Source organism: Rhyacophila brunnea, unplaced genomic scaffold (assembly GCF_057557595.1).
Source record: "Rhyacophila brunnea isolate RB1 unplaced genomic scaffold, BYU_Rbru_1.0 scaffold_24, whole genome shotgun sequence".
Taxonomy (NCBI): Eukaryota; Metazoa; Arthropoda; class Insecta; order Trichoptera; family Rhyacophilidae; genus Rhyacophila; species Rhyacophila brunnea.
In genome coordinates, this window is record NW_028232904.1 from 10,682,462 (window position 1) to 10,708,753 (window position 26,292).

The window sequence follows — 26,292 nt, forward strand, 5'->3', positions numbered from 1 at the left end:
ATTAATGTGATTTCTTTGACATTTTTATAGTATAATAAATATATATATATATATATATATATATATATATAATATAATCACATTAAATTTGTACAAGGCAGTGTGGAATAAACGGCTCATTAAAAGAACAAATTTTTTTTAAATCTTACAATTAAATTGACTAGAATGTTGTAATTTTTGTTTATTATTAACGCAATTATTTGACATTTTTGTAGTTTCATTAATTATTATTATTGTACCGTGTTGCAAGCTTTAAAGTGAAAAATAATAAATAATATATAAAGCTTATTTCCACTGATATCAATCAAATGTTACCGTTATGTCGGTGTGTTTAGGGCCAGATGCAGGGATATCGTTTATAATCGCTAAATTAATCAAACCAAAATAAGCAGTGACAGACTTGAGACACGCATGCGGCATCTGTCAAAAGCTTATACACAGAATTCAAGCAAATATAGTATATTGTTTAAACGCAAGATAAAATAACTTGATTTTTTATTGAAATACAATCGATTTTATGCGGTCTGAATTCACGTTTTCCCACTATTTGCGTGTAGTTTTAGTGCTGTTTCATTTTAGTAAGTTTAGACCGATTTGATTGATAACTTTTTTTGTCAGCTCCTTCAAAAATGTAAAATTGGAGTTTCACTGCACATTTTCTTAAATTCCGTGTGTGGTACTTGATAATTTTTACAGCAGACTGTCATTTTCATTACTCATTCTGTTACAACTTAGGTAGTTACTGACAATACAGCCGATTTCGTTGGAGTAACATTGAGCATCTGGCCCTTTGTCAATTTCCAACATCAACCATCTCCATAAATTCATTAAACCTAAATGCACCAAAACCGTTCCAATCTTCAAAAAAACAAAACGAATACAATGGACATCGTGGATATTGCGAATTAGACGACTCATATAGCCTGTTGATATCAGCGGATATAAGAAATATTTTCGTTTCAAAGGTAAAACTGAAGTCGTTTGTGAGGTTTAATCAATATAATTATAGAATAAAAATAGTGAGTTTTGCCAATAGATTTGACCTTTGTTCGTTATTAAATTTATTCAGACATAAATTGCCGAACCCAACTCATATAATAGATAGTTTGAAGCATTCAGTATTTTGCATGTCACTTAGTGGGTTTTACCTTTAAATTGACTTTATACACTGCGCTCCAAATAACCTACCTCTTCCCTTTCTATATTTCGAAAGTTAGCTCACACTGATGAATTAAAAGTATTATTCAATGCACAATGTGACTTCTCAATTCAAAATGCTTGGAGAAAAAACAATGTACAGTATTTGTACAGTAATTAATAATAAGCTTATTAAAATTATTTGGAATGGACAAAATAGTAATCATATAAATTAGACACATTATTGATAAATGTATACCTATAAAATTTTATTGGGTAGACATCTTGTATTTGTAAAAAACAAATAAAAGTACAGTCTAATAGGTCAACCTACGTTTACCCAATATATTGTATTTCATAGTTTTCAACAGTAGCAGAAAAAATATAATGTACATAGTATATTTTGATTATGTTATCAATAACTTTTCTTCTCTTCTCTTCTTTTCTCATATCATTTCTCTCATTATATTTAAGCTCTAATTGAATTATGATTAAAATTTATTATTTAATCAATTTTAAAAACAGTTCAAGTCCGTACTTTTTTTATCTCCACTAAAAAGTAGTTCATTTTATACCGCAATATAGTTATAATATTGAAAACTCTATGTCTTTACTCAGAAATTGACAGAATTTTTATGACTTTGACAGTTATATTGTTTATATAAAACAGAGTATCTCCGAAACAACAGAATATATTAAACAAACACTTCTGTTAATGTGATGTCACCTTAGGTTACCCAGTCCATTAAACTACAAATATTTCAGTTAATATACACTTGGTCATCTTCATATTTCGGTTATTCCTAGAATCATCAATGTTACATCTAATTAAGACGTTATTATTTTCAAAATCGATAACATTATCCAATAAATACATATAATTCATTTACCTGTCATAAACGTAAACAGAGCGTGGCATTATATTACGAACAAAAGATATAGATTTAAAAGTATACCTATGTGACAAAGAGAGACATACTCAATTGTCTCGTATGATTATAATTGTGTTTTGATACCTTTTTAATCATTTTATATGTAAAACAAAAAGTAAACAATGATGATGAAACCTTATTAGACTTATATATATGTTGCCAAAATAGGCCTTTCCATTTTACCTACTGTAATATTGTCAATCTTGTACAGTAACTCAAGGTGACATCACCGGAAGAGAAGGAATTTATTAGCATCGTAAAGGGAAGATTAAAAAGTACCTGAATACACAAAGGTTTGCAATAAACAATGAACAAAATATTATTGGATGTTTTCAAAAAAAAAATACCAAAATCTGATATCCATAGAAATAATACAGTTAAATTACAATATCTATTGAGATAGCAAGTTATTCGGCAATGAGATAAACCATTATATCGTCGTTTCCATTGCAAAATTGAATATCTGCAAAATCTCAAGTTTTCAGGGGAGCATAAAAACAGTTTACAAAATGTATGGCACTTGAATCAATTCAAAAAAGGTTTTCATAATTTAATCAATAATGCAATTTTTGTAAATTGTGTTATTTTGCATGTGTGTAAAGGTGATTTTTGCGGTTTTAATTATACAAAAATGTCAAAAACGCATATTTTGCAGATATACAATTTTGCAATGGAAACGACGATATATTATCATCTATATACTATTAAATATATTCTAAATCCGGATTTAATTAGTTTTCTTTCTTAATAAGCTCTCACCACTATTGACATTTTCTTCATATTCAAAACATCACATGTCCATTGTTATCTTGGAAGTTCCTTCATATATTATTTCATGGTGCTTTATAGTTTACGTATAACGATTTCTACACTATCTACACAATAAGTTAATTAACAAACTATAAGTGGTTTTCATAATACTATGATTTTTCATAAGCTTGGGATAAATTGAACTAGTATTTGGGATTTTAGACCATATGCCAGTCTAGAAATTAAACCTCGTAAGTCCAATTTACCAAACATTTTTAGAAACAATAACTCCCTAAGTCCGCTACAAGCTTTCTGAAGTTGTTTTTGTTTCTATTGACTGAAACACATTTTAAGTACTTTATACTTTGCATTGAATGATATATTATCAAATATTGCATGCAAAATCATTTTGGCTAAAATATGGACTTAATAGGTTTATAAAATAAAAAGCAATATGAACACAAATGATTATAGGCAATGAGATAATTTGGTGCCGCAAACTGGACTCCAGGGCAACTAGACGACAGACATCTGGGAGCCTCATAAATGTAAATATGTGTTTCAATCAATCTGTACGGCGTCCAGATCTCCACCGTCCAGTTGTACTAGCGTGCAATCGGCATCGTATTAGACCCATGGTTACGACAGTGGCTTAACAACTTTGTGTCTGACCATCCTCTCCTGAATTAAACTTTTTATCAAGATTAAGTTAGGTTGGTAAAAAAAAACTCCCACGTTAATGAACATTAATTCTTGCAGACATCAGCAAATATAAAAAAAATGTGGGTTAGGCCACTGTGGTTCTTATAGTCTGACTGATTTGTGTTATCGATAACAGCTTGGCCATTTAATAATTTATTTTTGAATGGTATATGCATACATGTTAATTATTTCCACATTACATACTTCATCATGTAATTCTATAACTAGACATTTAAATAAATCATAATGTCATTTTTACACACTGTAAATAATTGTCTTTTTTACAAAATGTCAGCTAATTGAGTACTATCCGCATAAACTGTGAAATACTGTTTCAGATAAGCAGTGCTCGTAAAACTAATTAATCCATAAACTGAACCAATCATGTTATCATTTGACATGTTAACTTCAGGAATTATATAAATAATTATAAGGGGAATTGACACAGCATAATTCTTAATTTATTACAACAGATATTGACAAAAGTGAGTCAACTAATATAATAACATAATACATTTATTTCCAATATCTGCTAACTCCACAGGTAATCATTTTTAGCGAATGACTATTTCGTGTTTCTCAAACATATAACGTGGATATATTTATTGGCAGGATCTACTTCAAAAATCGTACAGCAGAGGTGTCACATGAAAGTGTCACGTTTTTGGTAACATCTATCTACCTTACAAATGACACAAATTCGCCGTGTCGAAATTGGACATATTGCAAAAACAATTTACATGTATTGGACCACATCGTCTTGTAGAATAGTTGAAATTGAAAATTTAATAAACAATTCTTTGAAAACTGTTTATATTCATATTTTAACTTCAAATGACGATTTCTCTGAATATTTAAATTTGCAGATGAGGAGATTGTTAATGTGGGTAATGATTGTCATCTGCTTCAACCATGTTTCCAGTATGACTGATCGTCTGGCAGACCTTTTTAACTGTCATTGTTTAAATAAAGGATAATGTTCTGTCAGTTATATCCGTCATGTCTGTGAAAGTGTTAAAGTCAATTATCTGTTTCGAAAAAACGTGTCCATAAAAGCGTAACATGGATTAAATAGCTGGGCGACATAGTGGCACAACAACAAAAAATATAATTTAGGTTACACCACTATACATCCAAGAGTTTGTGTCATTTACGCATGTTACGTATAATTGATATGCTCAGGATTAAACTAATACAAGTACATCACTGACTACGTTAATTAAAGTGATTTCAAAATTAAATAATATGTGATTGTAAATTCTACATAATTGTTTTAAACATACTGTAAAAGACGTTATGTCATATTAAGATGTTATATTAAAAATATTGATATTTCTTTATGTTTGTTAATGTATTTAGTGTTTGAAGGAGGACCATTAAGGCCTTGTCCAGACGGCGCGTGTCTCACCGCACTTTACGCTCGAGTACCAAATGTGTGCTGCGTCCATATAACGCGTTTCATTTGGCAGTGAGAGACGTAATACATTGTATAACGGGCATAAAAAACAAGGGCAACTCAGTCATGACACAAATCTCCAAGATTTTAAATCAGCAAGCAAGCTCGGCATTGTACAACCTGGTTGACATAATATATTTTGAAATTGCCATAAAACTGCCGTTTCCAGCTAGAAGCGCTCGTAATTAATTTTGGAAAAGCCATAAAAATTTCGCATTGTCGAGAATAATCTAGCGAGTGCTTGCGCTTGTCACGCAATAGATGATACGCCGCGAGTACATGTGGACGGCTCAATGAGGTCACGTGTACCTGGAATGCGCGTAAATTTTACAAGGGAGTCAAATCACGCCATCTGGACGAGGCCTAAAGCCTACTGTATATTGCTACTATGAAATTTATTCACCATGTCCATTTGATGTACTTCAAAGTTGGGAATTAAACTATTATTTATAACTTTTCATATAAAACAGCTCCATGTTTGAATCCTATTTCATGTAAAGTTATATTTGTGGCGATGTGAAAATTGTTCCTTACTCATTTTGTAATTAAATGTCACCTGTACTCAATTAATCCTCAGCACCTCAATTATTTAGTAAACTGTATCCCTAAACCGATAATATAACATACATTCATATATATTATGTTATCTAAATTGACAATAATTAGGTATAATTACAATTTAAATACATATATTGAGACACCAATTTACTTAAATTAGGTACATAAGATGTTTCGTTTTTACACGGTTATTATAACGATAATAATTGAAAAAAAGATATGTAGGTACTAGGTTTAAATAATAATTTCTTGTCATTAAATATTGTATATTATAATAGACCTTTTGTGACAAATAAAATAATTAACATACCTGCCAACATTACCCGTGTGAATTATTCGAAGAGAGCTTTGTTGACTCACATGTAACGTGGCCTATGTCATCAATCCGTGCAATGCGGCCTATGTAAATTTTACAGTGAAAGGAATATAAACGCATTCATTAAAAAACATTACAGAGAGACTTTCGTAAGTAATTATTGGTTCCTGAAAATGAGTACTAAAATGCATCAAACAGTGTACTGTAGAATCAGGTGTTTTCTTTATAAACTTGTCAAGAGATAGTTGAATACTACCTTTTTACGTATTTTAGAAGGTGACGGGGAACGGAGGAGAGAAACGCGACTGCATATAAACACACAGAATTGTATGAAAGTAGAACGTACAAAAGTCGAGGGCCGCCTGTGTATGTCTTATAGTGACACCACAGTTTCATCGGGGTACACAAATACTATTTCTTCTAGTATGCAAGAATTAGGCGAGGCTACTAAGTCTAGGGTCGCTATCGTTGACATTTTACAGTTTACATCTCTTCCGTCTTATCGGCTTGTCTCGCTGATCTCCTCTACCACTTTTTCTTGTTTTCCGCCCAAATTATCGCACCCTGTTCTCAATGTAGTACATTTACTTTACATGAACATTTTAGGAAATTTGGTAGTTACACTGTTTTATCAAAGGGCAAAACATGCCGGTAGCTGTTAGAAGAATGCCACATAATTTATATAACACTTGTTTTAAACTAGTAACAAAAAGCATTATTGAAATTAATACAATGGAATGTTATTTTATAAATCCTACTATTAATTATTGTGACATACAATGGAAATACATTATTTTTTATTCAGATTTAAAAGATGAAACCACGTATGTATATCCATATTATTATTATGTTTTGATTATATATATAATTTTGCATTTCTTACAAATGGCAAGTTACGCATTTTTTATCAAAATAGTATATTATTTGAGTGTGCAGTCGCAGCCATAAATAAATATTCTTATAACATCTAAATACGCCATAAATAAACGGCCTATTTGATTATTTATTTCGCTGCATGGGCCACAAGTCCGTAACTACATTAATATTATTTTGGTGAGTCAAAAGCCTTTAAAAAAACTGTTACATAATATATTATTACAGAATGAAAACTTTGAATTTGGAAAATTTGGAGATAGGCCATTTGCATTGTGGTTATAACTTTTTTATCTATTATTTTCGTATACTTTTACTCTGAAAAACTACCTAATTCCTTCAATGAATATTGCACATATGTAAATGGTTCACACAATTTGTTGAAAAATTTGGTACTTGTGAAAATGGACATAGCAGTTTATCCTTATATTTACCCTTATCAGATATTTAGCCAATATTCCTTCTTACATGAGACTCAAAGGTCACAATAATTACACAATTCAGATCATAATCCTCGCAACAATTATTTTATAAGCCACAAAAGAGTGTTAAAAAAGCTTCATTTATGACTTGACAATAATTGACAACGGCTGTTATTCTATATTGATAGCCTCGTAAAATAAAATATAAATCATTAAAAATTATTTCATTCTTTTTCTTCTATGTCCAAGTCCAACGAAGACGTCATGTTTTGAATTTCCTCCTGCGACGTGACAGAGAGCAGCTCGCGGGCTATCTGCAAGTTCTCGTTTCCCTCCAGTTCCTTGACCTCCCGCACCAAGTCCCGCAGTTGTTTCCTCAGCCGGATCGCTTTGCTGCGTAGCTCCTTTTCCTTCTCGCGTATCTTAGATATCTGCTCGAGGGCGACTCTTTGTTCGGAGAAGTCTATCACCCACCGGAGATACAATTCTAGGATACAATAAAATACATTAAGACTACACTGAATAGACAAAAACCACTCCATCTCAATCTTTTCTTTTCATAAACCCGATGTCAATGACAAACAATTTTTTTTATAACCCATTTAAATGATGGAGACATTTTAAGTAGAGAGTTATATATTATTTTCTACTTCGATTTGGTCTATGGCAAAATCTGTTTGCAAAGTTTTTTGATGACATCGAATTTATATTTTACATTAACAGGGTATTCTAAATAGTTAGCACGGTAACACGTCACTGCTCCAAAATAACATGGATATCACTCGGAGTAATTCCATAAACAAGGCACAATCTAGAATAATTGTTAGCACAGTTAATACCTCTCACTTGATTCCAAATACATCCCATTAGAATCAAGTAAGATAATTTAACTATGTTACTTAACGACATTTGACGGCTCTTAACACAACTTCCACCCTCTCCAGGAGGTCTATATCATCTTCCTAGGATCGAACTTAAGAAAAAATGATTTTTTTAATAAAAAAAAGATATTTTTGGTTTATTTTATTTGGTCCAGTCTTTCAACTGTATGTAAGTACCAATATTTAATCCTCATTGCATAATAACTAAATACTGCTGAAATCTACTTTTATGGAAAAAATACCGATGAACAGATTTTGCTGTGGACGTAACGATATGATTCGAGGCTGGAACGTGACAATCAAATTAGGTTATAAGATCCAGGACAGAAGAAATTTAAGCCCCCCAATACTCGGAGTATTAATAATAATAAAAGTCATAAGAATCTTTTGGACACCTGCCGCCTTATGATAACATCGATATTTACCTTCCCATAGAACCAGGCTCATTGGGGCCACCGACGGCCAAATGATCCCCTGGTTGGGCTCGTAGAGTGGACTGATGACCGCCTCCACAGCCTCGGGTGTGTTGAGGTGAGACCACAGACTCGTGGTCTGCTTAAACAGACCAATGTCCTCACGATCTCTCTCGCAGTTGCCCAGGAAGGAACCTGAAAGAATGATTAAATTTGACTATCGTCTTTTTTCTAGTTTTGTCTTCAACAGAAAACGAGCAATGAGTTGGTTTTTTATATAATGAGCATAGTTTTCTGGAGAATTTCCGAATATTTAATAATAATGCTGGAAATTGATAATCTGCAATGTTTTGTTTTTTAGTAAAGAGTCGTCCATAAATGATGTCACACGTTATGGGTATTTTTGACACCATCCCCCATTGTCACATTTTATCACTAAATATTTTACCACCCTGTCTAAATTAAGTCACTTTTTTGACCCTCCCCTCTATTCATTTAAAAATAAGTGTTGAAAATGATTTCAGTCAGGGCTTAGAATCGTTATTTTTCATCGTTTCGGTTTTCGTTCTGATTCAAGTAAAAAAATATAATATATCAGTTTGGTTCCGGTTTTCGTTCTGAAAAAAATAACGGTTTTTCCGGTTTCGGTTCAGCTCTGAACGATTAATTTTTATTGTATTAAGAAATTATTTCCTACCATAATTTAGAATATTTTATGGTACTTGTATGATAGCCCGGCGCCACTCTCCGAAACCAATGGTTATGCTGTACCACACTAGTCATAAATTTTTAATATAAAATATAAATTCTGAGAATTATGTCAAGATGCGTCACAAGATCGTGAATGATTTCTTTGCCTTGAATTTGACACACTTATTTCAAATGAAAAACAACAGCATATTTATTTTGTATACATAATAAATGTATTATGCTTGTCGAATTGATGTTTCTGTAAATGACAAACGTCGACTAGCGACGCAATTATAATCGCATGTTAACGCGCACGTTTGAACATGTACGCAAACCGAAAAAGCCGATATTTTTTTGGGTTTGGTTTCGGTTTTCATTCTGACAAAAATAACAGTTTTCCGGTTCTCAGTTCAGTTCCGGTTCGAAGCCCTGATTTCAGTATAATATCATCTCGGAATATTTTATAAAACTAGCAGAGCCAGCTGTCTCAATCGTGATTATCATAAATAGCGATCCAATATAACGTGAACATTAATCTCTTTCGGTTCCCATTTACATAATAGAAAAAGGTTAGCAGCATAAAAAATAAATTTAAACATTATTTTGTTCCATTCATTGTCTATAAAAAATAAATGCTTGCAGCCACAGAATAATATTTTATAAATCAAATTTTGATTTAAAAATTAACCTTAAGGCCATTGGACCCGTTTTTTCCTGTCTTCTCAGAATCGTGGAAATGGCAAGGACGTTTAACACGAATTGACACATAATAAACACTTTATTTATTTAAAATCTAATAAATAATATTCAAATAACACTTTTTGTGTCATTAAAATTTTCTGATTCGCTTTACTTTTTAAAATAAATAACAAATAGTCGGTCCTGTTTTCGAAATTGGCCAAAACGACTGTCACGCCACAGTGAATTTTTGAACTTAATAATAGTTTTGCAGGTATATATTGTATGAAAGAAATGGGTAAAACAATACATTTCATTGATTAACTCACGTACTTTTTTTAATTTCAGAAAAATAAAGATTTTAAAGCCATTTTAGTTTGAGTATACATCAGCCAATTTTGAATGATTTTTTCTCACAAAATAATATATACCTACTGCACAATAAAAATATTTTTTTATTATAATATAACATTTCCGTAATACTATAAATAATAATTAACAATGAAAAAATAAATAAAACCCTATAAATTCGGTACAATTAGTGACGCTATATTACCAAAACACGTCGTACGTTTTCATGTATTTATCCTATTTTCAGACAATTTAGATATATAATTATTTTGCAAAATTAACAAAAAGAGACCATTTGATCGATTTCTAACCTTAGTAGGCTTCTGAATTTCAACGGGTGAGGACGTCTTTTTTTTCCAAAATTTTATCTGTCGCGAACAGTATTTTAACTCATAGAAAAATGACCTTTACTCGCATTGCAGTAACAATCAAATTGGCAAGACCACATGACGTAGACCAGGTGTTATAATTTGTGTTGACAAATCAAACATCATAAAATACCAGTGAATGTCAAACTGAGAAAAATGTAGTTATATTATATTATTTATTATCTTGTAATACAAATGGTTGCAGCATGTGAGATATTGTAAGATAATTGAATCTTATAACCACGATGGCTACAAAGAAGTCCTAAAGGTATTCGTTCGGTGCAACATTTATAAAAAAAAATATTTTGGACTTAAGCAGTTTAGATAAAATATAGGTGGACTTTAATTATTTTGATAAATACCTACTTGGTTGGGCTTTAAACGATTTGAAAAACTTTGCATGTACTTAATACAGTTTTTATGTACCTGGGTCGCCATGTTTTGTTATTTTCAAAGGGACGTATCCAGGAGTATGTTTATTGGCATTATCAATAGAAACAAAATAATATTATTTTTCAAGGTCTATTTATTATCGATCTTAAGTGGTTTATGTCACAAATAGTAAATTTGTAGAAAATTTAAAGTAAAATACGTTTTCGAATGCTGTCATAGTAATGGCCACTGAAACATGTGTCATAATTTTCCTAATCGTCAAAATAATAATAAAATAAGTGTTTTGGGGCACAAAATCACGTATATGTTTTATGATGTATGTATTTTTCAGATGGTTTGTGGTAAAATCTTTTTTTTTCATACTGCCACAATTCAACTATTCATAATTAATTGTTTGTTAAATTTTTCATTGTGCACTTTGACTTAATAGGTAGGTGATAAAGTTTTTACCTTACTTTATTGTATTAATTTATTGTTAAGTGAGAATTAGCTGCTTTCGTTGTCAGTGTATATTTGAGGAGTGCGCATCCTGACGATGTCGAAAGGCGAAACCAGGATCGCATAAAACGACTCAAATGAAATAGTACAAAACTTTTAGAATTGAATATATTTAATGCCGAGTTGAATTGAATGGAATCACCTTAGGCATTTATTAGTAATTATTTAACTCAAGTAAAACATATATTGAGGTAAGAACCTATTTCATTGAATAATAAAAACAATATTACTCTTCACATCACAAGTGACAAGATTTATATGAATTGTGTATTGCCTGAACTCGTTGATCCTAGACTAACACGGTCGATGGATATAAGAAACCCTCAATATAATAATTATCAAGTTAACAATTAATATCTATCAATATAATAATATCAATTATCAATTAATAGCTATCAATAGAAAAGAAAATAAAATTATAAAAAAAAACAATTTATAATAGTTATTCTAATACATTGCATACCGTTAAACCAATACACTAATTAAGGAACCAATTATTAATTTTCTATACATGTATACAATGTTCCGAAATCCTCCGCGGCGACCAAAACGTACTGCCGTCAAATACATGCTATTATAATAATTGTTTCTTAAATCATAATTGTTGTGTACTAAATTTAAAAAAAAAAACGTTCCTCGACAAATATTCATTGAATTGCTTTCTTTTATGAGTCATTTTTTTATAATTTAATAAAAACGCAATAATAACAGAAATCTTTCATGCCATCTTGTGAATGTTTTAAACTTATAATTTGTAATGTTAGCTTATGAAAATGAATAAAATTATATTTGTTTACACTTTCGTGTTTTTTAGTATTAGATTTTTTTTTGAAAAATATTTGCACTGAATTTGAACCTAAATATGATAGGTTCAAGAAAAGGTGTCACTTCACAAATTCAGCATATCAATAATATGAAGTTCTTATTTAGAGGTCTACTATTTTTATTCTTATAATTTATTCTACCGACTACAAAAATGTTTATAAAATTTGTTAGGAAAAAAATATTATTAATTCAACACTTTTAAAACCTCTGATTTCGTATCTACTACGCGAGAAGCCGATGGAAGCGATTTTTGTTTTTTTACGAGACAAATGTTGATAAATAATAAAGCAATACATATTATATTTGAGTCTATTCTAGACCAATTCTGATAAGAATAGTTTATATGACCAAGAAGAGTAGAATTAGGTTGGGATAACCTTGGATACCCAGCAGTGCATTGATCTTGTTTGATGATGATAATGACGATATTATGAATGGGTAAATATATTATCAGCAATTTTGATAAATATAGCAATTCATATGACAGAAAGGAGTAGAATGAGGCTAGGGAGGCCTTTATCCAGCAGTGGATGGGTTCATGTCGATGATGATGACTATATAAATAGATATAATATCACAAATTCGTTAAACAGATAGTAGTAGAATCACGTTGTGGAACCCTTCATCCAGCAGTGGATTGATCCTGGTTAATGATGATGATGACGATATGAATATGTAGATAAATATAATATCACCGATTTTGATAAATACAGCAATTCATATGACAGAAAGGAGTAGAATCAGGCTAGGGAGGCCTTTATCCAGCAGTGGATTGGTTCAGGTCGATGATGATGACTATAGAAATAGATATAATATCACAAATTCGTTAAACAGATAGGAGTAGAATCACGTTGTGGAACCCTTCATCCAGCAGTGGATTGATCCTGGTTGATGATGATGATGACGATATGAATATGTAGATAAATATAATATCACCGATTTTGATAAATACAGCAATTCATATGACAGAAAGGAGTAGAATCAGGCTAGGGAGGCCTTTATCCAGCAGTGGATTGGTTCAGGTCGATGATGATAAGGATGATAGAAATAGGTATAATATCACAAATTCGTTAAACCGATAGTAGTAAAATCACATTGCGGAACCCTTCATCCAGCAGTGGATTGATGATGATGATGACGATATGAATATGTAGAGAAATAACATTAGCATTTTTAATAAATATAGAAGACTGCCAAGAATACAATCAACATAGAGAGGCCTTCATCCAGCAGTGGATTTATTGAGGCTCGTGATAATAATGGCATTATATATAGATAGGTAGATAATATAATATCACTGATTTTGATAAATATAACAATTCATGTGTAAGTAAGGAGTAGAATAAGGCTGAGGAGGCCTTCATCCAGCTGTGGATAGGTCCAGATTGATAATGATAAGGATGATAAAAATAGGTAGATATTATACAATATCACAAATTTTGAAAACTATAATAATTCGTATTAATTTCTTTCATTGTTTGCAATGGTAACTTTGTTTAATATGACTATATTGTAATCTATGGAAATTAGTAGCCTAGGTAATTATTCAATAAAAAAAAAGAGTGCGTGAACAGCCACCAAGAAGTATTTAAAAAAAATCAAATTTAGAATACAATTGCGTTATCTATGGAATAATTCCAGTGGGGGCGCATTTTCAGAGAATGCGAGGATTTCGAATCGTTCCAAAATTATAGTTTTTTCACCGCAAAAAAATTAAGTGCGCCAATGTGTAGGTACATGGTGACATTTGAATAAAAATAATCAGTTCTATCTATCAATAAAGGATTAGAAGGTCTTAAGCGACGAAGACGTTATTCTGTTAGGCGTGAACAGTAAATATGGCGATCGCATACGGTATGTAAGAAAATATCGGATGTAAACGTCACGTACCTGTAAAATCATGGAAAATTTCTGAAATGTGTTTAATTCAATTGATAGATGAATCGGTAGCGCACATTTCGAAGTGAAGATGTAGTAAAAATGACAATAAAATGTCGCTTAAATGAGCTGTTGGTGCGTTTTCCAAAATGTCCTAGGATAATAATATTATATAAGAGATCATTCGAAAAAACAGTGTTCATATTTCGCTGGTTTTATGACATCACATTTTCCCCCTCTCCCCAAAACCTTCATCAAAAATCGACACATTATATCAGAGACATCATAACATATGGACAACCCCTGAGATAATAGGTAACAAACAAAGAGCTTTGACTATACCTAGAAGGAGCCTAATGAAGTTTTAGTTTTACAGTATTTGATAGTATTTCTGGAACGTTTTTAGTATGGTTGAATTGTCCACAACAAAAATTAATAACATGTAGATCGGCACATTATTTATAGCCCGCCAGCCACCTTTGGCAGTAGAAATTTTGGCAATATACATATAACATACGCGATTTTTGTGTGTGTTCAATTAAATATTTAAAACAATTACAGTTTGGTGTATTGAGAAAATTATGGAAAGTGTACACTAGCTACTGCCAATGTCTGACAAAAATCGGCAAATTTCGATTGTTTGATTAAAAACTATATAACTTTTGAAGCTTCCGATATAGGTATTTCAATCATTTATTCATAACATACTAGCAGAGCTACCTGGCAAAATGTAATATGTATAATTTACTTCACTGACGAAATACTCCTAGCAAGGATGCATACCATCAACTTTCCTCCTCTTCAAGGAGTGCCAACCTCCAAATGAAGAGTGCTGTCACTTACCATATTGACTGAAGTAGGAATGCTCAAACAATTGGACGAGCAAATCCTGCGTGAACTCAAAGCTGCACGGGAACTGCTCGAGGAGCTGGTGAACGCAGTCCAGGAAGAGCAGGAAGGTAGGCGACACGTTAGGCGGAGCCGGGTTGCCTGACGAAGCGAAGGAAGCCTTCCGGAGGCTGCTGGAACTGGACGGAGTGGTGTAGTAGCACGAGCTGGCGTGACGGTCCGTGAAAGGGTGACCGGCTTGAATCCATTCCCTCTCCACCAGCGCTTGAATGCTGGAACACATTATTACCACACAATTAACCAAGAGCCTCAGTATTTACTAACGATTAATCGCCTATTCATCATATGAAACGACACGTAATTTCTGGTGTGTCCGGAAACTTGTACGTATGCAGTTCGCTGTAATGAATGAAATGAAATTCGCTGAAATGTTGTATCGGTAATATATGCCGTATATTAAAGACCGTCCAATCTCTTTGGGTCGTATAGTATTGACATAAAATTCATGTCTAAATAAAACACAGTTCTGGTCAGTTTACACTTTACAAAAAGCCATTTAGTAGCGATTTACTGGATTATTTATTAGGTTGGGTTAGGTTTTCATTCTTGAATTTTGCCAAATTTTATTGATAGAAAGCTCACGGCGAATTGTGCCATGATGAAATGTTTTACGCACAATTTACATGTAACCAATTTCTGGACCATGTCATACCAACATCCACTAAATTAATTGATTAGGCCAAAACTGGCTCTGATGGTTTCATCAGAATAACTTACCCCCGAACAGTCCTGCAATCCGGATTGATGATTACTTGTACTAGAGAGCATACAACTAGAGTGGCATCCAACCCTCTCGAGCCGTGCACTAATACCGGACTGGCTTCCTGGAAATAAAAGAAATTACGATATATTAAACAGCTACTTATTTAACAGATTTTATTACGTGAATAATTGTCAAGAACCAAAAACCGTTTCGGAAGCTTTATGTAAAGAATGCATTATGAATGCCGACGTCTACGGATTATTTTAATTGTTATTCATGTGTTTAAAATAAAAGAAAACCGGTGGTGACGTCGAAGTTATACTTCTTTGGCGTAACAAAACAAAAACAAAACTTGTGATAACCTAGATACTTCGACTAGCTCTTAATTATCTTGTTAAATTACACACTCAAGAAAAAGGACCGCTTATTGGATTTATTTCTATACACTTTAACTTATATTACTAAATTATATAATTATTTATCATTGTTTTTATTTTTAAAGTAACAACTGCCACTATGACGTTTAATAGTTTGTTTACGTAAGGAATTGCAAATGGCCGACAATAATAAGTTCGCTGCGTAGGCAACGGAACAATTCTAAACTATAATATTACACTGTATAATCGTCACGATTGGAGTATACTGTGGCGTAATGGTAGTGCGTTCGGCTGATAACCGAACTATCGGTGGTTTGAATCCAATCGAGTGCGTTTATTTTTATGTGAAAAAATAAATTATGTGTTACATGTCACACGCCAAAAATACACTCTGATCTGATTTTCCAAACGCGCCTAAAGAAGTATAACTAAAATTTCTATAATTTTATTTCTTTACATATTTTTCATTCATTTTTGTAACACTACAACAGAAAATGAGACCAAATGAGAGTAGTGTAGTGAAATAGTAGTGTAGTCAGTAATAGAAGTGAAACAATCACAATCACCCAGAGTTTGAGAAAAGCACATAAATATATTGTGACCTCACCGGGTCGAACCCAGAGCCCCCGGATAAAAGGCCACCTCATTACGCACTGGATCACTGTTATGTACATTCAAATTTCATAACTATAGTGAGTCAACCTCATCAGTAGGTAGCTTCGATTCTGGCTGGAAACAATAAGTTCATTGTTTTACATGTTCAATCATGTTTCATTTTTGGTTTGTTTCATCATACCAAGCAAGTCCTGACATGAGAAAATTACGCACTAATACAATAATATCTATACTTTTCATTACTCACTCTTTAGTTGGACTTCTAACCAGAAACACGTCATATTGTAATATTCAAACTTTATATTAGTATACGAGTAAAAGTGTTATGTGATTATATGTTATAAAATGGAAAATAAAGGACAATATTAATTTTAATTAATAATATCTTTTAATAACTCCAACCCATAACATCACGATGACCGCTAAATCTCGCCAACAGTTCGACAATAGCTTGGAAAAAGAGATATCAGGAGTGGCCAAATCGTCGATCGCGTAACTATTCCTAGTTGCCCGCACACATATCTGATGCTTGTCCCACACAGCGTGCGAGACAAGCCGTGCGACAGAGACAACGCGCTACAATCTCAAAGTTAGCCGATTATCGATGACAGTCTCTCTCAAAAACCCAACGGATAAAACAGGAGTTGACTTGTAGGTAACTGACGTGGCGACCGTAGCGCATAGCAGAGGTGTGTGTGGCCGTTTCGGGTTTTAGAAGTGACATTCCGCAATAATCGGCTGCCTTCGGCTCTGCAGGAAGTGTTAAGTGAAGTTTTATTCTTTGGCCCACAATGAGTCACCCGACCACAAGTTCTAAGAAGGCGAAAATATATCACTATAATGATGAATAGGAACAGGAAATTTTTTCACGATAGAAAAGGATAAATGTATTTGCATTATTTGTCTTTCAAGCGTAGCACTTCCAAAAAGGGCCTATGTTGAAAGACACTTTAGAACAGTCCATAAACAATATGAGAATAATCATCCATTTGGCAAGGATATACGGAAAGCAAAAGTACAACAATAAATATGCAACAGTCATCATGGCAAAAGTACAACAATAAATATGCAACAGCCATCATGGCCTCATTCAAGATGGCTGAAATTTTACTAAAACATAAGAAACCCTTTGAAGACAGCGAAATATGGAAGGAGAGTTTTATTAAAGCAGGAGGATTGTTATTTCAAAATTTTATTGAATCGAGTTGGTATAGACATTATCTATGTTTATTTTCAATTTAGACTTATTTTTGGCTTAAATTACTACTTTTAATGCTAGTAGACCGCCGCCAATGATTTCAAAAGCAGGTCACCAGTAGCGGTTAAAAGTTTAGCGACCCCTGCTATAGATGAATGTGGGTTTATTTGGTTTGTTTAAAATTACGGACTTAATTTCGAGTATTTATTTATTTAAAACATATTACAGAATTTTATATTGTTAGATATTTGTATTTAATTTCATTTTAACCGTTCTGATGATGGAATTATAGCCCAAAATACTTGTCAATACAAACACTAACTTTCATCTATAGAGATGCTAAATACATGAAAGTGAAACAAAAAGAAGTCTAGCGCCTTTATTCAATTGCACCCACCGCAAGTGAAATGTATCATGGTAGAATTAGTGAATTGTTATTACCCTGGTTACTCTATGCCATTTCATAAAGTAACCGAGGTAATAAATAACAAATCAATAATCTTGTCTGCGATACATTCCACCCGCAGTGGGTGCAATGGAATAAAGACGCCGGTCTACTAATTTTCATACAAACTGAATAAGAAGTTTGAGAAGTTGTTGTATAAAAAAAGACACTCGCCTAAACGATTGTAATAGGAAAACCACATCTTCCATATACCACATCTTTAATTATAATGTAGTTTTACCACGTAAACGCAGATTTTGTTAAAAAAATATTATACGTACATGTTCTAAGCACTGTGCCACGGTGCATGCGTTGTTGAGGGCGCTCAGAATGTAACCGAGCCACCCGCAGCTGTCGAGTTTGGAGAGCCACTTATCACAGGGTATGTCTTTGTCGTTGCAAACTAGGAGATAAACAGATTACGTATGATCAATTTTATATCAGATACAATGACAATGTATGGAGGAAGTTATTTGTTAGTTCTATATAGTATGGAAAATATCACTAAGTGCATTAGATAGTATTTTAAAATATCATAATCTTCAATGACACTTAGTTAGAGTTTCAATTTTTTTTAAATTAATTACGTTTTACAGTGTTATACCCCATTTACACATGCATGGATTTACTGCTGACCGTACTTATTATCGCGGCCATAACAAGAAAATGCATGTGTAAACACGTATTATCGTGCAAGTTTCAAGATTGCATGCATCAATCAAAAGAAGTTCAAAAGCTGAATTTTCACACGACATTTTGATCGTGCAATATCTGCACCAGCGCGGTTGAACGATAGTAGTGAACGCGCGGTTGAACGATAGTAGTGAACATACCAGTAAAAAAACAAACTAAACCGAGCAGAGACTCATTTTGACGTTACCCGTTTTTCACGACCTGTCAAATAGTACCAAATAATGATAACATCACGTCTCGCTTATTCTTGAATAATGAGATTGGCGAGACAGTCAGCACTTTTAAGCGTAAACAGTTATTATCGCGATACTTTAAAATACACACTATTGGTGCAAGTAAATCCATGCACGTGTACAGGCTCTAATACTCCATTTACACATGCTTGGATTCACTGCTGACCGTACGTATTATCGCGACCATAACAAGAAAATGCACGTGTAAACACATCTTATCGTGCAAGTGTCAAAGTTGCATGCATGGATCAATGAAGTTCAGCAGCTCTGAATTTCACGTGACAGTTAAAACTTGTAGCGAACCTGGCAGTAAAAAACGAACTACGCAGAAGATTTTACCACGTTTAGAAATTTCACAACAAGTCAAATAGCACCATAAAATGACAACAACGCGTCTCGCTTACGCTTGAAAAATGAGATTGGTGAGACAGTCAGCACTTTCACGTGTAAACCGTTATTATCGCGATAGTTGAATTTATACGATATTGGCACCAGTAAATCCATGCACGTGTACAGGCTCTATTATTACGTTTACAAAATTGCCAGGTCTCTCTAGCTGACTCTAGTTTTTATACATTTTGATAAGAGAATTTTTCTTTTATAAAGCATTATTACTATTAAAAATACAGATAAGCAAAATCATTGCAATTAATTTGTTCTGATAAGACAATTTTTCCCCCACATTTGGAACAGCATCAAATGTTTTGAACACATAATATGACTAATCGCAATAGATTTGCAACATCGACTAATAGCATAATATATTATACCTATTTCATATTATGCAAAATATTGATTTTGACAAAAATATCACGAGAGATAGGGTAACTGCATTAGTCCCCGGACAGCTTCAGTATACGGACAGTTTTGTACAAATATAACGAAAACAGGCATAGTATGAGAGTTTCATCTGAAGGATGACTCACATATTGTGCCTGTATTGTTCCTTGAACAATAACATTATATTTGTCATGCAAAAAGGAATTCATTCAACAGTATTTATTACCTTGGTAGTGGAGCACGTGCTGACTCAACAAAACAAAAATTCGATTTCTTAAAAAATAATTAGTGAACGAAGGATACAAAAAGTAAGTTAAAACTATGATTATTTCATTTATACACTTCAAAGATGTTTCATATTATTCAGTAATATGTTCTTGTATATTATTCAATGATAAAAATAATGTATTTTGTTAAATTTAGTTAGTATTTGAGACGTTGAGTATTTGTGTGTGTACAGTGTCACATCGAGGCTTGCTTGGTTTTATACAAGTTAGAAAAGGACAAACATAGAATTGTAAATATTTTTAGTTTTCGGACACGATTTTATAATTTTGATCCTGCTGTCCGGCGACTAAAATTCAATATTGATTGGCCGGACAAAGCTATTTTCTAATGAATTATTATATATATACCCAAGAGTAAGTGATATATTATTATACCTAGTTGTTTATTTATCTTAGGATGGACGATGAAACTAATGCTGAGCCACGAGGAGTTGAAATATGTGGAAATGATGCTATGGCTAGAGCTCTTTTCGATATTAGGACAAATCAGCTTAGCCTAAGGAAAGCGGCGCAAAAATATGGAGTAAGCCGATCCACCATTCACGACCGCCTTGCTGGTAAAGTTGCTGAGGGAGAGACGAAAATGGGTCCAGATCCGTACTTAACGGTAGAAGAAGAAAAGTTAATTGCACAATAGTGCATTAATGTTAGCAAGTGTGGATTTTCACTGAAGAAGGACGATTTACTGAATACCGTCCAAAAAATTATAATTAACACGAACAGAAAAACCCCTTTTAAAAATAATCGACCGGGAAAACTTGGATGAAATCTTTCTTTAAAAGAAACCCAAGTCTTGCATTACGTGAAGCGGAAAGCATTTCAAAGGGCAGAGCTATCGTAACGAAGGAATGCATATTAAAATGGTTTCGAGAACTCACCGAATATTTGGAAAGCTGTGGCCACATGGATGTGATGGAAGACCCGTCCCGAATTTTGAATGGAGACGAAACCAGTTTCTGCTTGTGCCTAAAGACTGGTAAGGTGATTGCCCCGAAAGGGTACAAAAATATTTATCAGGTCCAATCCGGTAATGAAAAAGAAACCATAACAGTTCTTATAGTGTTTTCCGCCGATGGTAAAATGTTACCACCAATGGTAGTATTTCCGTATTTGAGGCCACCTAAAGATATTGTCAACAGCATGCCAAAAGATTGGTTTTGGGTAGGACAGAGTCTGGATGGATGAAGAGTGAAACATTTTATGAGTATGTGGCCAACGGTGTGGATGTATGGCTTGACGAAAATAAAATTAAAAGACCGGTTATTCTTTTTGTCGGCGGTCACAAATCGCATTTGATATTGGAATTAAGCAAATTTTGCAGCGAGCGAAAAATCATTTTATATGCGCTACCCCCAAATACGACACACATGATGCAACCGGCAGATGTCAGCGTTTTCAAACCACTTAAAGAAGACTGGAAAAGAACGGTGCGCGAATGGCAGTCACAAAACGTTGGTAAAGCTCTCACCAAAAAAACTTTCTGTCCGTTGCTCGATAAAGCCATTTCGAGCAACCTCAATATTGTAGAAACCATAAAAAATGGATTCCGAAAATGTGGTTTATATCCGCTTGACCCATTAGGTGTAGATTACACGAAATGTGTAAAAAATACATCGGAACATTTACTGCAGAAGGAAGAACAGAAACTAGTCACAATTCAGAATCAGAAACCGACAAATTTAAGACAGCTGTTGGTGTGATTGAGTTTATGGCACCAAAGTTAAAAGATGGGATTGATGTAGATCTTTTGCTTAGTGTCATAAAAAGTGAAATTTCTTACGATGTTCCGCAAACCAATACATTACTCGATCTAAGCGTTGGTGTATATGACATCAATACTGATGGAAGTCTGCAAAAGGTAGTACTCGTAGAACCAATTTCTACCGAACTTGAAAGATCTTCGACCGTAACGATTCCGGAAGAGTTGGATGTTAACTCCGGAAAATCTCCTTCCATTCCATTACCACAAATCGAGCCGTTTCCACTAATCACAGAATTATCTCCAATAGCTGGTACGAGTACGTCAAATGCAAGCACCAGTTCATCAAGTGTGAGCATTAAAATCTCATCTTTTTTACCCCAAACCCACTCAATTTGGGAGTAAAAATAGAATAATAAAAGACAAAGTCAAAGCACCGAGCGCTATTTCTTCGGAAGCGTGGAGGAAGATCATAGAAGAAAAAGAAAAAGTGAAGGATGACAAAACTACAGCTATTCAAGAAAGAAAAGATGAAAGGAAGAGGAAAAGAGAAGACAAATAAAAAAATAAAAAAAGGAAAGCGAAAAATGCGATTTGCCAAAATTGTTCTGATGAATTAGAAAGTGATGTTGAGGATAATTTATTAAAGAACATTGGCTGTGATGGATGTGTTCGTTGGTTTCACCTTAAATGCACGTCGATATCTATGTTATCTTAATAATGAAGCGTCACTAAAAGATTTTGTATGTAATTTTTGTTCAAACTTAATTAACCTAAATTAATATGTTAATCACCCATATTACGTTGAACCCTGGTTCCGGGTCTGTAGGTGTTTAGACATTAAGCCCATGGCTAGCCTACAAGCGGTCAGGTCGAGCGGAGCCAAAAAATATATGGGGACCACCATGAAAGCGCGAAGAGTGAGCGGTAGACAGTCTGGCCGCTCGTCGAATTTGCAGCGTTTCGAGCGGCTAGCTAGCGGTGTGTCAAACAAAATTGACTGTTCCCTTCGCCCTTCGTTTCCCTGACTTCGAAAAACGTCTGCAATCGGTAGCGTTGGGCAGCCGCTGCTACATTTCATTCGGATCACAAAACATTTTGTGTTTTACGCGCGTCTTAGTTTGCTATTCATTTTTATTTGAAGGAAAATACCTACTAAACCCATATTATTATAAATTACACTAGCATGTACCTATACTTTAAGTTTTTTTTTTAATACAGGACCTCGACTTACGAACGTTCGACTTTCGCACAATTCAAAAAAAATCATTTTTTTAAAACGTCGCGTTGGCCGTGGGGTTAAGATATCCCCTTCTCGCTCGCTTACAAGCAAGTGCATTTCTTACGTCACTTGCATCCTGCTCGCACTCGTCACTTTGCTTGTGAGCTAGCTAGGATAGGTTTAGTCTTGCGCAGGAGCGCGTGCGGGCGTGTTATGTTGTGCGTTTTGCTAATTTCATTCATTTGAAATATTTCACCCTAAAGATTTATAAACAAGAGTTAGAAACAGAAAAACTGCAGTGTTGATACAAACAAAGAGAAATCAAGGACTTATAAACTTCACACGACGTTCTGATTGCGGTGAATCTTTTTCTTCAATCGGACGTTCGTATGATACAAACAGGTCTACTACGATATGTTCAATTTTGCAAAATAAAAATAAAATTAAGGAATACGTTCAAAATTGTGGAAAAATATCTTTAAAAGTTGTTTCCAAAAGACACGGCATAGTTATGGATGAAATGGAAAAATATTTGTCATCATGGATCGACGACCAACATCAAAAAGATGTCCCTCTGAATATTTCAATTATTCAAGCGAAGGCTCTTAGTTTGCACAAAGATTGGAAGGCTAGATTAAAAGAAGATTCTAACACGATTTTTCAAGTAAGTAACGATTAGTTTATATTAAATTCACTGGAGAATTGGCTGATTTTCGCGGAGAATTTATTTCCTCATTATCCAAAATTATTGAAGATGGAGAATATTCTTCTAGCCAAATATTTAATGTAGATGACACAGGTTTATTTTGGAAAAAAATGCCTAGTCGTACATTCTCATCTAAGGAAGAATCAGTTGCCCCTGGGCATAAACCTTCTAAAAACCGATTGACATTGCTTCTTGGTGGAAACTTGGCTGGTGATTTAAAATTGATGCCAATGTTAATTTATCAACCAGAAAATCCCAGGGCATTGAAAGGGAAGGATAAAGAATTGCTTCCAGTAATCAAATAAAGATTAAAAAAAACTGGGTTTACTGCGTTAATATTAAAAGATTGGTTCACTTTACATTTCGTGCCAGCAGTTAAGCAATATTGTGAAGTTAACAATTTACCATTTAAAATAAGAAAAAGAAGAGTGGCAAACAGTTAACTCTTGATAACTTTTTAAGGGAAACATCCGCAAACCCCACTAAAACATGTCTCTTAAACATCTTATATTTACTTGATAAATACATATTTCAAAATACACACAATTTAATTTTTTTTTTTACTTCCCTCTATTTTCGAACATTCAACATTCGCACACCTTTTCAGGAACCAATTATGTGCGAAAGTCGAGGTCCTCCTGTATGTATAGGTATAAATAATCTAATGCATTTAAGTTTTCTACTATGTATTCCATTTGAGTCGTTTTTTGCGACCCGGGTTTCGCCTTTCGGCATCTTCAGGTACTATGAACACTCACCCAATGGTAAACACACACTGTCAACAAATGCAGTTAATTATAATAAAATTAATACAATAAAGTAGGTAAAAAGCTTATTAAGGTACGTCGGGGCAAGATCGTCAACGGGTCTAGTTCGTCCAGTGCCATTATTTTCTTATTGCAGCGATGTGGGTGAGTGCCGCTTCGTATCCGTGTTACCAACATTCATACTCAACGTCCTCCACATTTGCAATGAAGTTAGCTTCAGTCTAGCTTACGTGGCAGAGGAGAGAAGTTTTGTCGTGATTCAACTTTTATAATGTAAATGGGGTTAGATCGTCAAATCGTAAAATATCTCGATAATCCAATGCCCAAATCAACTGATTTTTGGTATGTACCTAATTTGCCTATACCACTTTCTATTTTAGCTTTTATTTTTTATTTTTACATGTGCCTTCAATTATTTTTGACTGCTGACGGACTAACCCCACTAGTTTGGTCAACAGCAGATAAGTTCGTCACATGCATGACGATCTATACCCGTATTTTTTAAATATGGGGTTAGTTCGTACGAGTATACCTACTTAGATGAAATATATTTATTTTTACCAATAAAAACTCAGTTTTAAAAACCTAATAACAATGTCTGGTTTGTTACAGATAAAAAAGCCGTGATTATGCCTCGAACCTACAAAAGAAAGTCTAACAGAGCCACATCTTCCATAAAAGAGCAATTGAATCATGCTGTTGATGAAGTGTTATCAAAAATAATGAGTGGATATTAAGCATCCAAACAATTTAAAATTCCACGAATGACACTCATGGACCACGTCAATGGAACACATGGGCATAAATCCTCATCGACGGGCAAACCAACTACTTTATCCCTTGATCTAGAACGGAATTTGGCAGAAAATCTACACGTAATGGAGCGAAATGGTTTTGGATTATCGAGGAAGGAAGTTATGGAGTTAGTTGGGCATTATGTTCAAATAAATAAAATAAAAACTCCATTTAAAAATGGCATTCCAAAGAATGATTGGTTTACAGCCTTTGCCAAGCGAAAAAACTATATTCAACGTCAAGCTCTGAAGATGACGAATACTTCACTTCAGCATCATCCGATACTGGAAATATATCTGACTTGTTGCCAGACACCGATGAAGAGAATTTTAATGACCCTTTATAAATAGAGGATGCAATTGTAGTTGTAAATTATCCTCAAGAAAAAAAAATATTGAAGACTGGATTTTAGTCAAGTTAGAAACCAAAAAGACCATCAAACACTTTGTTGGTAAAATTTTGAGTTTCAACAAAGAAGACAAACCCGTGGTTAAGTTTACCAGGAGAAAGATCTTACTAAAAAATATGGTCTCGAAAAAGCAAACAGTTTTTATATTTCCAGTTATTGACGACATTTCTGATATTCTCAATGAAGACATAAGTACTCTTCCGCAACCTTTAATTTTATAAAGAGGTGAAATTATGTTTAATTTTAATCTTCAACAATTCAATATTCAATAAAAATTCCATTTACTTATTCATTTATCGAAAATAATATTTTATATGTATGTACTTTGCTTTC

General features: G+C 33.4%; 1 protein-coding gene across 1 annotated transcript in view; it reads right to left on the minus strand.

Annotated features, from left to right (window-relative positions):
* Positions 1-6,903: 6,903 nt before the first annotated feature.
* Positions 6,904-26,292, minus strand: part of LOC147069024 (myotubularin-related protein 9) — a 34,830-nt gene continuing 15,441 nt past the window's right edge. The window contains exons 6-10 of the mRNA XM_085951689.1: positions 18,650-18,771; positions 15,748-15,854; positions 14,965-15,242; positions 8,453-8,635; positions 6,904-7,633 (exon numbers count right to left, since the gene is read on the minus strand). Of these exons, the coding sequence (XP_085807815.1) occupies positions 7,371-7,633; positions 8,453-8,635; positions 14,965-15,242; positions 15,748-15,854; positions 18,650-18,771 (953 nt within the window). The 3' untranslated portion in view covers positions 6,904-7,370. The remainder of the gene's footprint in view (positions 7,634-8,452; positions 8,636-14,964; positions 15,243-15,747; positions 15,855-18,649; positions 18,772-26,292) is intronic.